General features: G+C 44.2%; 1 protein-coding gene across 3 annotated transcripts in view; it reads right to left on the bottom strand.

Moving 5' to 3' along the window:
• Positions 1–576: 576 nt before the first annotated feature.
• The window catches only part of ATP2C2 (ATPase secretory pathway Ca2+ transporting 2), a 52,711-nt gene continuing 40,527 nt past the window's right edge, over positions 577–12,760 (bottom strand). For all 3 annotated transcript variants that reach the window (XM_065567280.1, XM_065567279.1, XM_008168644.4), the window contains exons 17-27: positions 12,255–12,411; positions 9,756–9,926; positions 6,113–6,210; positions 5,960–6,010; positions 5,341–5,507; positions 4,672–4,740; positions 4,459–4,575; positions 3,629–3,776; positions 2,550–2,645; positions 2,064–2,205; positions 577–1,039 (exon numbers count right to left, since the gene is read on the bottom strand). In XM_065567280.1, the coding sequence (XP_065423352.1) occupies positions 924–1,039; positions 2,064–2,205; positions 2,550–2,645; positions 3,629–3,776; positions 4,459–4,575; positions 4,672–4,740; positions 5,341–5,507; positions 5,960–6,010; positions 6,113–6,210; positions 9,756–9,926; positions 12,255–12,411 (1,332 nt within the window). In that variant the 3' untranslated portion in view covers positions 577–923. The remainder of the gene's footprint in view (positions 1,040–2,063; positions 2,206–2,549; positions 2,646–3,628; positions 3,777–4,458; positions 4,576–4,671; positions 4,741–5,340; positions 5,508–5,959; positions 6,011–6,112; positions 6,211–9,755; positions 9,927–12,254; positions 12,412–12,760) is intronic.

Raw genomic sequence — 12,760 nt, 5'->3', positions numbered from 1 at the left:
CTCCCGAGGGCCCGGCCCGGCCGACCGCCGGCTCCCGAGCCCCCGAGCCCCCGGCCCGGTACCGCCGGCCCCCATGTCCCAATTTTCCCGGACATGTCCGGCTTTTTGGGATTTCCCCCTGGACGGGGATTTGGAGCCCAAAAAGCCGGACATGTCCAGGAAAATCCGGACATATGGTAACCCTAACCAGTGTACATTGACAAAGAGCGCCCCCCCCCATCAGCTCCCCACCCACCCCCGCTCCCAGCGCCTCCCACCTACCGGTAGCCGATCAGCATCTCCCGCTCCCACCCCCACCTCCCGATGAACTGTTTTGTGACATGCAGGAGGCTCTGGGAAGGAGCGAGGACACTGCAGGCTGAGGGGAGGGGACGGGGCCTGTGGGAGAGCCAGGGGTTGAGCAGTGAGCACCCCCCAGCACATTGGAAAGTTGGCACCTGTAGCTCCAGCCCCAGAGTCGGTGCCTATAGAAGGAGCCACATATTAACTTCTGAAGAGCCACATGTGGCTCCGGAGCCATAGATTGGCCACCCGTGGCCTAAGTAATAGCAAGATTCTCCCTCAGACAATCACTAGTTAACTTTTTAAATCCAGATTTTATTAACAAAAATCCTTGTGATTTAAATAAACAAACATCAGCTGTGTGCAGTAGATCGTTCTGTACAGATGCATAGCCACATCGCGCAGAGTGACAGCTCCAGCACAAACGGACTGGTCAACGTATATATAAATCTGTGCAACAGAGGTAGTGTTTACGCCCCAGGGTGGACCGCTTGAAATAGCCTGGGTCAAGAAAGTGGCAGGAATATTATCTGATATGGGAAGGGCTGTCAACCTAGGATTTGCACAGTCACAGGAGGACGCATTTGAATTACAAAATGGCATTTAATTCAAAGAACATTCTTTAGAGAAGTCTGTATCCATTATACTTCATGAAGATTCTTCACTTTCTTCGTTCTGCAGCAATGCTTTTCACACACTTTGATGAGCTCCGACACAATAAAAACCGAAGACGAGAGGCCAGTGAGAAACAACAGATCTGCCCAGGAGTGAGGGAAGAAAGAAAGGGGAACACAATGGGTCAACTGCATTTTTGTGCTGGGCAAGAGTATTCAGATAAGGCCCTGTCTACATTAGAGAAATCTGCACCGATGTAACTACATTGATCTACAGCTGAACCCTGATCTTATGAGCACCGATCTTATAAACAACCAGTTATATGACCCATCTTTTGGCTGCCAAATGTGACTTCGATCCTTCAGTTAATGGTCAAGCGGCTGTACAGTTTGAAAAGGCTGAGGGATTTGGCAGCAAAGAAGAGATGCAGCTCTCTCAAACAAAGAGAAATCAGGCACACTGTATCATTCATTACCAGTCGTTATGTACACTATCACTGAATAATTAAAAATTAACTCAGGGACTGGCCCTGCTGTAATTTGGACATGTTCCGTTTTATGAACTTTTGGATTTTATGAACTCCTCACTCCCCAGTCAGTTCATAAAATAGGAGTTCTGCTATAGTAACAGTAGCACGACCATCTATGCACCAGTGTGAAGGAGGCTTTGCATTGCTATGACTTAGTCTGGTAGTAAAACACACCCACATAAACCTTGCTTGACACAGGTGCATTAGGGGTTTGCACTGCTGTCAGGATTCAAGATAGCTCCAGCAGCACAAATTTCTCTAGTGGAGACTGAGGTTAGTCTACAAAGCTGTGTGAAGAACTTGACGTGTCTAGACATGAAAACATGAACACAACCACTCAGATATTTTGTCTGGAATGTGAGGGGAGTTGGATAAGGGCGTGAACATAAACATTTATAACCTATGCAACCAGAAATAAGAACAATCAAATCAAACTGATAGCCTGGAGGGAAGAACCTTCCTCCTCCCCAGCAATGTGCAACATAACACAACTGGCTGTTTCCCCACCTCCTTCTGAGTCATCACATAACGAGAGCTGCACGAGATGCCACAGAGGTCTAATCTGATCTGGTAAATCTCATATTCCTCTTAAATAGCTTAAAACCACAAGATTATTGCTCTTTCCCTAATAACTTACCTAATGCGCCTAAATTCTCTGTTAGGAAGATCTTTTGTAAAGGCGGGATGTAAATGACAGCCATCTGCCCCAACAGTGACCCCAGCACAGAATATAAGAACATGCGGTTTCGGAAAAAGCCTATCTCAAAGATCAACTTTGTCTGGGGAAAAAAAAAATGAAATGTCAAATCTTTCAGCCTCTTGTTTGTATGTGAATCTGCACGTTTGTCAGTCTGCCTGTCCAACAGCCAACATCAATAGCCCATTAACGAATTAAAGTTATGTGTATGCTAACTCAGGCAAGCGTAACTTGGTTGTAAATTGGTTAATCGTTACTGTTGTTATAAAACCTAGTTGGTTAATAAGATAAAACCTGAACTTTTTTCAGTTACAATGAAGAAAACGTGCCACTTCCTGTTCAGAATATTTGGATTACCACTAACGTGAAGCATACATTTAAGCTGCTATTTAAAGACAATGCTGACACGGCCATCGTCTGTCTCACCTGAGAACGACATGTCAGGGCATTGAAGAGGTCAAAGAACACAAAACAAGTAAAAGTCATTGTTGTGGTCCTGGGAGTTGTGCCACTTTCAGGAATCTGGAAACACATGTAAAATTCAAGGTTTTATAAAAGCGTGTTAACACAGCACTTTAATTTAATAATAGCCACCTTTGTTTAAAAAGAAGTCACGGTCAACTTGAAGTCTAATCCAATTATAAAGAGAGAGATAACAGTAGTTCCAGGCACTGCAGCTAGCACCAACCTCAAATTTCAATGACTGCTACCTAAATACCACTGAGGAATTGGGCCTAACTCCCCACTGTCAGTATTTATGTTTTACAATCAAATCTTCAAATATTTTAAAATTTTTGGCCAGTGGTGAATTTAGCCAAAAGACTTTTAGAGAATTTATTTTCACGTTATGTCTAATTAGCAATAATTATTGATGTACTACTATACAGATAAAATGTATTCCAAATCCAGTATCATAATAGAGGTCTCTCATTTAGGGGTCAAGTGCTGTAATTTTAAGTTACTCAGTAATTTGATTAACCTAATATTACTGAACCTGGGCATCAGGATCAGTTTGTACCCTGACATTTCCCTTCAAATGAGTAATTACTGATACTTGTGTGGTTTCTGGTGATTTTACTCGGGTACAAATACTCCAGTGAAGGACCCAATTGCAAAGGTTTGCAAACAAAAATAGAGATTACATTGTAGCTGAATTTTGTGGGATAAAAAGTCAGAAGCTAAAACCCTGCAGCCAAATGTACTCCTTGAAATACCTAATAATAGTATTTGTAGTACCTGACACGTACATAGTACTTTTAATCTCTAGACCTCAATGAACTTTTGAAGGGAGGTTAAGCATTCTTATCCTCATAGCATAGGTGGGAAACTCAGATACTGAAAGTGAAGAGACTGCACAGCAAGTTAGTAGCACAGCCAAGTTTCTTGACACGTTGTCCCAAGTCCTCTCCACTGGACATTCTTCCTTCTGAGAAAATTGTCCTTAAAACGTGATGAATTGTGCTCCATGCCAGTGCAAACAAGATGGGATTAAATATTTATCTCACCTCTTTCCAAAAGACAAAGAGGGTCCCACTGATGATAATTATAGCAGACATAAAGATTTTCAGGATCAATGCTCTGCTGAGAATTGTATCCGTAATATTTCGAGGGGGTTGTTTGATGGCATCTTTGTCAACTGGTTCAACTCCCAGGCTGTCATCAAACAAAACAACAGGTAACATGTTTAGCAGATACAGATCTGTAACGTGTTCTAAAACTTTAATGCTGGTGCAAGGAAACAGACAGAGCCCAAGAGGCTGAAATCTTTTGCTTCGTCGCTGAAGGTGCAAAGCACGAGAAACATTAGTGCTAGCTCCTCTATGGTGTCATCATGCCCCAAGCCTGTTCGGGATGGGTGGGGCGAATGTAGGGGTGTCTGGTAAGGAGTTACTGATTTGTGCCCCAACATGTGATTTATGTATTCGACTTGTAAGATGTTGTGCTGGATTAACAGAGGGGAGCTGACAATTTCTATACACCATCCCACAGGTAGATTCAGTCACACGACCAGTGATTACAAGACATTAAGGCTTTCTTTCAACTGCTACATAAAAATATTTTGTTTTTAAAAAGGTGCTGAGTGCTATATTACTGGACAAGAAACCCAGATGACCAAAACCCAGCTGGACCTGCGTGTGATCGGTGGTGGGTTCACACAGGATAGTGGATCCACTCCCAGTCTATGGGTGGAAGAATTTGGAGATTCCACCCCAAGAGGCCCAGCACCTGACCATGACAACTTTTCTTAACAAAGCCTTGTTAATGCCTTTCACGTCAATGGAGTTGCATCACTTTTCTCCAAGGCTAATTTTGGCTCATTGTGTAATTTCATTACCTTTGAGCTGGGGGTCCATCCATTATAATGTTGATCCACAAGATCTGCATGGCGTTGAGTGGATTTGGTAAATTGAACACTGTCGACAGAGTGATTAAGCTCAATGCTGAAATGCTCCTGCAAAGGAGACGGAGCAGGAACAACACAACATTACTTCATCCAGCCGAGCCAAAAAGCTGCCCATCACTGGTGCTTCAGCAAGTGTGTACTTACGTGCTAAGCTGAAACCGGACAAAATTTTTTATATTGTAAAATATTCCCTTTCCCTCCTCTATGGCATTCCTGGAAAGGAGAGATGTGGTAAATTATAAACTGATGGGTATTCATTATATTTCATATCTAACCTAGTAATCACCTAAGTAACTTTATAGACAAGAGAACAGCCTCTTAGTTTATATTCTCCCCTTCCCTTTCATTTCAATGGAAGTCCAATACCAGGTTAGGACAACTCTAACATGCCGGGGTATCCATACAGCCATTTGATTAAAGGGATGCTGTCAGAACTAGGAAGCCTGAGATGAAATCTGTCCATTCTGTTTTGGTACATGGACATAAATGTACATGAGGTATATGTCATTCTGACCACTGTGCCTGCTGGCTCTGTTCTTGTGAACCGCAGGGCATTACAAGCTACAGGAGTCCTTTCTAGAAGCTTCCTGGGTGAGGCAGGCAGAATGGAGCGAGATATGGTGGACAAATCCTCCATATGTGCCTCTAAAGACACAATGGGCTAGACCTGCAGTGGGTGTAAATTAGCATAACTCCACAGATTGCATGCAGATTTGCACCAGCTGAGGATCTGGCCTTTGACATATTTTCAATGCTAGTCACATAGAAACTCATTGCATTCAATATCAAGAAAGTATCTGAAGCGCAACCTACATTATAGTTGAGAAGTCATCGTCCACCAGTATCATGTTGGCAGCCTCCTTGCTGACATCTGTGCCTGCTTGTCCCATTGCCACCCCAATATCAGCAGATTTTAGGGCCACTGCATCATTGACCCCATCCCCTGTCATTCCCACAATAGCACCCGTGCCTTGCAAAGCCTGTGGAAATGGAGAGATGAATAAATTCAATGCCACCAGGATGGGCTCTTCAAAATAAATGTGCAGCAGTTACAATGTTTGTAATTTAAATTCCATTGCAGAAGAAGGGTTGCACATCTCGGACGGGAATATGGACTTTAGCAGCCCGGAGGTGCACAAAATACCATGGGTAGTGCACAGAGAAACAACTGAGATATTCTACTCAGTTAGGGGCTGGATTCCAGAAGTGCACAGCCCCCATTATTTCAGCTCACATCAACAGGAGCAGTGGATACTTCCACTCTCGTAGATATTAAGTTGCCCATGTAATCATAGCTCTATTGTATTGACTCCTCTTTCAAAGAGCCCAGTCCTATTCAGCAGGAGACCTGCCAATGACATGGGCGGGAACAGGATCGGTGCCCTAGTTTGGGTTTCCATTTCATATAACAGTGTTGGGAGGCAATCAGTACCTTTATGATTTTTAGCTTGTGCTTTGGACTTGTTCTGAAGAAAACAGAAACCTGGACGATGAAGAGGAAAAAAGGGTGAAAAAAAGCTATCAGACTCATGCTATTTTAAGTGGAATCCTACAGCACTATTGGAAACAGTTTAAAAAGCATTACATTTTTGACTGCAGACGATAACTCGGACTCTGCCACATGGTCCAGCTCTTCCCCAGACATGGCTTTCAGTTTCCCATTACTGAGTCCAATACTCCGTCCTGCACAGAAAACCCAACATAAGAGCAGTCCATTATCACCAGGAGTGGCTAATTATTTTCTGATTTGAAACAAAAGACCCCGTTTAAGAGGATCACAGAAAATGACTATGAGCTGGTGTCACCTACGGAGGCATGGGAAAAAATTTCTCTTTTGAGGTCTCTAATGCGTCAATCATGCATTTCTTACTCATTGAGAATTTTGCATGAGTGCAGAGTTAGATGAACAGAACTGGGTACAATATTAAGGTGCATTTCCACAGAGGGTAATTTAGTTTTGCAGGGGAATAACCTTCGGAGAGAACAGGATACTTCATGTGTTTCCATTTGCAGGGACTCCGTCTAATCATTTTCTTTGGGTGAAAACAAGGCAGCATTTCAACGCCTCTGCCATGGACTTTGCAATGGATTCATCTCCTGAACAGACAGTAAGCAGAACAGCATCACACTGGGCCAGACCCTCAGCTGCCGTCAATCAGCACATTTCCAGTGACGATAGTTAGAGCAATGAAAATTGACCCCATCTGAGGATTTGTTGTTCCAGTTTCTGCTGCTTGCATGATTTATTTCTAACAGCGATTTGAAAACCCATAATGGAATAACTGGATATACAGAGATGTTTGCATGTGATATTAAAAGAGACACGAATCCCAGCGAGGACATTTTTCTCATCTGTTTAAGGGTATCAGCAGTAACTTTACATTGCTGCTACAGTGGATTTTATATTGCTGGAAATGGATCCATACTGCTTTTGTAATTAGATCACTACAGTTAACTAGATTTGTTTCGGCGGACCAGCAAAATGACCTCATCACACATTAAGTGGTGGGGACATTTGTGTGGCTTGTTGGAAAAGGTGTGTTGGCCCTTTAAGGGTGGCTAGAGAGCCGGTTACCTGCTACATTGGGGTGGCCAACCTGTGGCTCCGGAGCCACATGTGGCTCTTCAGAGGTTAATATGCGGCTCCTTGTACAGGCACCGACTCCGGGGCTGGAGCTACAGGTGCCAACTTTCCAGTGTGCCGGGGGGTGTTCACTGCTCAACCCCTGGCTCTGCCACAGGCCCTGTCCCCACTCCATCTCTTCCCACCCCCTCCCCTGAGCCTGCCATGCTCTCGCTCCCCCCCAGAGCTTCCTGCACGCCACGAAACAGGTGATCGGGAGGTGCGGGGTGTGTGCGTGTGTGTGTGTGCGCTGACTGACGGGACTGCAGGTGGGTGGGAGGCACTGGGAGTGTGGGGGGGAGCTGATGGGGGGCTGCTGACATATTACTGTGGCTCTTTGGCAATGTACATTGGTAAATTCTGGCTCCTTCTCAGGCTCAGGTTGGCCACCCCTGTGCTACATGAAGGCAGCTCCATACCAGGTCAGCACGGGGGTGCTAGCCCATGCTCCCCACCAGGTGACTGGAAGAGAAGGAGACTATTTATGCCCACATATGATCAGTACAAGACCTAGGTCAGGCCGAGCAGCACCCACCTTCCCACCCATGGAAGTACTTGAAATACCAGGTTGTCACAACCTGCTGTGGGGGCATTATGCTAGTCATTCTTTTCTTGGGGGACTGGGGAGGAATTTTTCCATCATTGCCAGATTGGCCAAGGGGAGGTGGGTTCCTTTGCTGTCCCCACAGTGGGCTGGGGGTTTAGTGGGGGACACCGAATGAAAGGGGGGTTAGACTATGATATCACCACTCATTATGTAAGCTTTGGGCAGATGTCCAGTGCAGGTATTCCGATGGGAATGGATACAATGATCTGATCAAATGGATTGGAAAAGGATTTAAAGGAGGTTTTCTTTAAAGGAGTGAAAACAATGGGAGTTCAAGGCTTCTAGGACTGGTACAGCAAGGAGCCAACACTGTCCTTCTTTATAGCCTCCCCCCCTTTTATCTCTTGTTCAAGAGCGGTGAGGTCCCAGCAGCAGGCTGGTTGGGGACCAGGATGGGTACGGGGAGAGCTGCCAGCAGCCCCCAGGTATATGTAAATGATCATGGAATTATCTGCACTGTACAATTTTATCTGCCGGGTACTCCCAGACATTTAGGAATAAAGCTGCAACCTAATTCAATCACACCCAGTGTCTCCTGTCCTTCCGACCAGGGCCGGCTTTAAGCCAATTCCCCTGATTCCCCGGAATGGGGCCCCGCGCCTAAGAGGGCCCCGCACCTTAGGTGTCTTTTACATTTTTTTTTCTTTTTACTCACCCGGCGGCGGGGGTAGGGGTAGGGTCCGCTCCAGCCTTCGGCGGCATTTCGGCAGCGGGGGAGGGGCCGCTCTGGGGCTTCAGCGGCATTTCAGTGGCGGGGGGTCCTTCGGTGCCACGGAAGACCCAGAGCGGACCCCCTGCTGCCCAAGTGCCGCCGAAGCCTAGGACCGCCACCGGGTATTCAAATCGGGCCCCACCCTTCATAAAGCCGGTCCTGCTTCCGACATAGCCAGACAAAGTGCACTACTGTATAATGTCACATCTGGAACTCAAGGAATCTACTGCAGCAAATCATTAGTGATCTGGATGATGGGATGGATTCCGCCCTCAGCAAGTTCATGGATGACACTAAGCTGGAGGAAAGGTAGATATGCTGGAGGGTAGGGATAGGGTCCAGAGTGACCTAGACAAATTGGAGGATTGGGCCAAAAGAAATCTGATGAGGTTCAGTGAGGACAAGTGCAGAGTCCTGCACTTAGGACGGAAGAATCTCATGCATTTCTACAGGCTGGGGACTGATTGGCTAAGTGGCAGTTCTGCCGAAAAGGACCTGAGGATTACAGTGGATGAGAAGCTGAATATGAGTCAACAGTGTGCCCTTGTTGCCAAGAAGGCTAACGGCATATTGGGCTGCATTAGTAGGAGCATTGCCAGCAGATCGAGGGAAGTGATTATTCCCCTCTATTCGACATTGGTGAGACCATATCGGGAGTATTGTGTCCAGTTTTGGCCCTCCCACTACAGAAAGGATGTGGACAAATTGGAGAGAGTCCAACGGAGGGAAATGAAAATTATTGGGGGGCTGGGGCACATGACTTATGAGGAGAGGCTGAGGGAACTAGGCTTATTTAGTCTGCAGAAAAGAAGAGTGAGGGGGAATTTGATAGCAGCCTTCAACTACCTGAAGGGGGGTCCAAAGAGGATGGAGCTCAGTTGTTCTCAATGGTGGCAGATGACAGAACAAGGAGCAATGGTCTCAAGTTGCAGTGGGGGAAGTCTATGTTGGATATTAGGAAACACTATTTCACTAGCAGGATGGTGAAGCACTGGAATGGGTTACCTAGGGAGGTGGTGGAATCTCCATCCTTAGAAGTTTTTAAGGCCCGGCTTGACAAAGCCTTGGCTGGGATGACTTAGTTGGGGTTGGTCCTGCTTTGAGCAGGGGGTTGGGGTAGATGACCTCCTGAGGTCTCTTCCAACCCTAATCTTCTATGATTCTATGAAATGAAAAGAAAGGTAAATGGGCTAAATTTATCTTATGAAGTTCAATAAAATACATACGATTTGGTGTTGGTCTGACAGACAGACAATGCAAAATGTGGGGAAATAGCTAATTGTTACCGATAGCCATGGCAGTTTCCAAGGCATCTCCAGTTATCATCTTCACAGATACACCAGACTCAAAGAGGAGTTGAACGGCTTCTTTAACTCCAGCTCTTGGTGGGTCAATTATTCCAACCAGCCCTAAAAATGTTAGTCTGCCAAGTTCTGGACCTGAAGCCAGAGCAAGTACTAAAAAAAGAGAGAGAGAGAGAGGGAGGGGCAAAGGACCAAGTTATTCCACATTAGTTTCCATATAAGAATCCATATCATTTAGTTTGACGTTTTCAAAGATTCTTAATCAGACTTCCACTTTTGCAGATGAAAATCAGGTAGTTAGGCATTGTCTAGTCACAAATTTATCTGGGCTTAATTGGGCTGGTTTAGTTATAACAGTGCAACTTTAGTGTGTGGATTCTCTTCTCTCAGTTTAAAATTCGGTTTCTTGGTTCAGGTTGAGTCTGTAAACTTACCAACACTGGTAAGAGAGTGCCTACACACAGAGATGCACCGATTTAACTAAATCAGGACAAAATTATATGTTTAAACTTGTGCATAGACCAGGCTCCTTGACTGGAGCTAAACCAAAATAAGCCACACTTCAATTAAAATAAGTGTCTACCCAGAGGCTTGCATCAGTTGAACTAAATCTGTTAAAAACCATATCTTTAGTTAAAACCATGAAACTTTCCAGGTAGACAAGGCCACAAATATTTAGATGCTGTAATTTGTGTCTAAAAATCTAATTCTACAGTTCTTGAATTTACCGCATTGATTTACAAGTGTAACTTTCAGAATACTTCGTCAGATGTGTGTATGAAAGTGTTTCAAATAATCTCTCTCACCCATCACAAGCTCCACATCAGTTGCTTGGGCCAATCACTTTTCTGCAGGATAGTAATTAAAGATTCATACTGTGAAATCATGGTGATGTTCCTGTGTCGTTTGCTTTTTGTAACTTGTGAAATTTATAAATATTCAAAAATACATATATTTATATACAAGAGAAGGCCAAGGGGCGGGATGGACCGATAACAGTCTTCAAACCTCTAAAAGGTTACTATAAAGACGACAGTGGTCAATTGTTCTCCATGTCCAGTAACTGGCTTTATTTGAAGCAGGGAAGATCTAGGTTACATATTAGGAAAAACTTTCTATCAGGATAGTTAAGTACTGGAATAAGGCTCCAAAGGAGGCTGTGGAATCCCTGTCATCGGAGGTTTTTAAGAACAGGTTAGACAAACACCTGCAGGGGTGGTCTAGATATACTTGGTCCTGCCTCACCACAGGGGGCTGGACTAGATGACCTCTTGAGGCTCCTACCACGTTTCTCTGATTCTATATAGTCTGTCTGTGGGACATACGTTGATATGAAGTAAGAGTCAAACTGAGGGCTAGATATTTCCCTAATTAAAAAAAAATAAATCAACCAACATCACTTGTAAAAACTTGATGCTGAAATATAGGGTCTGATCCCATTCCCAGTGGAAATCAATGGGAGGGAATTTCAAATTGGGCAGCAGTAGGCCCCCAGGGCAAAGTCCTGAAATCCTGACACAAACTATGCTCAGTCTTTACAAAGGCAAGATTCCCATTGGCTACCATGTATCACTTCTGAATGTGCTTTTTGTTGCTGTTGAAATAGCTCTGATCAAAGCCTGGCTACGGAACAGACGATGCAAGGTACAGTGTTCAGTTTGTTAGTGACAACATTAACCTATGTCTCAGACTATTGCAATTGTCCGTGGAGGAAAATTGTTCACACTCTCCAGTGGTTGTGTACAGTTCCTTTGCATTTCACTGATAGAAACCACCAAGAAATAAAGATTTTTATTAGAAAATTGGCAGCCAACAAACTCAGGACAATGTTGTTGGAAACAGAGGGGAAATATAAAAACATCAGGCCTGATCCTGCTGCTGTTACTCATATGAGTAACGACAATAACTGACACTATATTTTCTATCAATTTCCCCCAAACACTCCCTAGTGTTAAATACAGTAAGTATTCTTGTGCTCATTTTACATGTGAGATCTGAAGCAGGTAGGTGTTGTGACTTGACTCAAGACACAGAAAATCACTACCAGAGTTGGGCCTGGAAATCAGGAATTCCTGGCTCCCAATCTGTGCTGATTTCCCTAAAACACCCAGCCCTTCCTTGGGACAACTAACATAAGTAAGGGCCAAGTGACTGATCCTTTTATGTTCCACTATGCAGGAGCAAATTGCACCTGAGGCTTTTTACAATGGGCCAGATCCTCTCCTGGCCAGTATTTTATTAGAGACAGCAAGGACACTGGCAGATGCCTGGTTATTGCTAGGCGGAGAAGAATTCCATGGGGTGAAAATGGGGGGGTGGTTCTCACTGAAAAATACTTTGCTGCTGCTCTATAAAGAATCATCCTTCTCCTGCAACTTGTGCATGAGGCACTAGAGAAGCAAAGAGTTATTATTATTCTTGTTATTGGAAAACATACAGATCGGATAACCTGTAAGCTTAAAGGACGCAATACTAACTGACCCCGCAGGCCTAGAGATCCCATTCTTCTCTCTTCCTGGACATAGGAGGCTTTCTGCTGTGGCGTGAGAGGCAGTGGGATGCCACCATTGTTATACATGGTACAATACTGAATAACTTCTTCAAAGGCTCCCTTCATAAAATAAATATCTTCCTGCCCCTTTAAAATAAGAAGACAAGTTACATCATTAAAAAATATTGACAATGTTAAACCCTTTACATCTGAGATATGCAGGTTCCCTTGTTAGTGCCGTTATCTAACCCATAAAACACATGGACACATGCCTCTTACAGAATGTAGCATTTTTGTGGTGCACACTTTATAGACTGAATCCGAGTGACCCTGGTAGTAAAAAAGTTGGTTTTTTTAAAAATAGAGAATAAAATTAAACTTGGACAATTAAAGCAGGCAGGGCAACAAAGGATGCAGTTTCTCAGAAATGTTGTCCATTTTTCCCTATTGAAATTTTGATGCAAAAAATCATTGACATTTTTGTTTGATTTGATTT

Source organism: Chrysemys picta, chromosome 14 (assembly GCF_011386835.1).
Source record: "Chrysemys picta bellii isolate R12L10 chromosome 14, ASM1138683v2, whole genome shotgun sequence".
NCBI classification, from domain to species: domain Eukaryota; kingdom Metazoa; phylum Chordata; order Testudines; family Emydidae; genus Chrysemys; species Chrysemys picta.
This window is presented reverse-complemented; position numbering and strand designations above follow the sequence as displayed.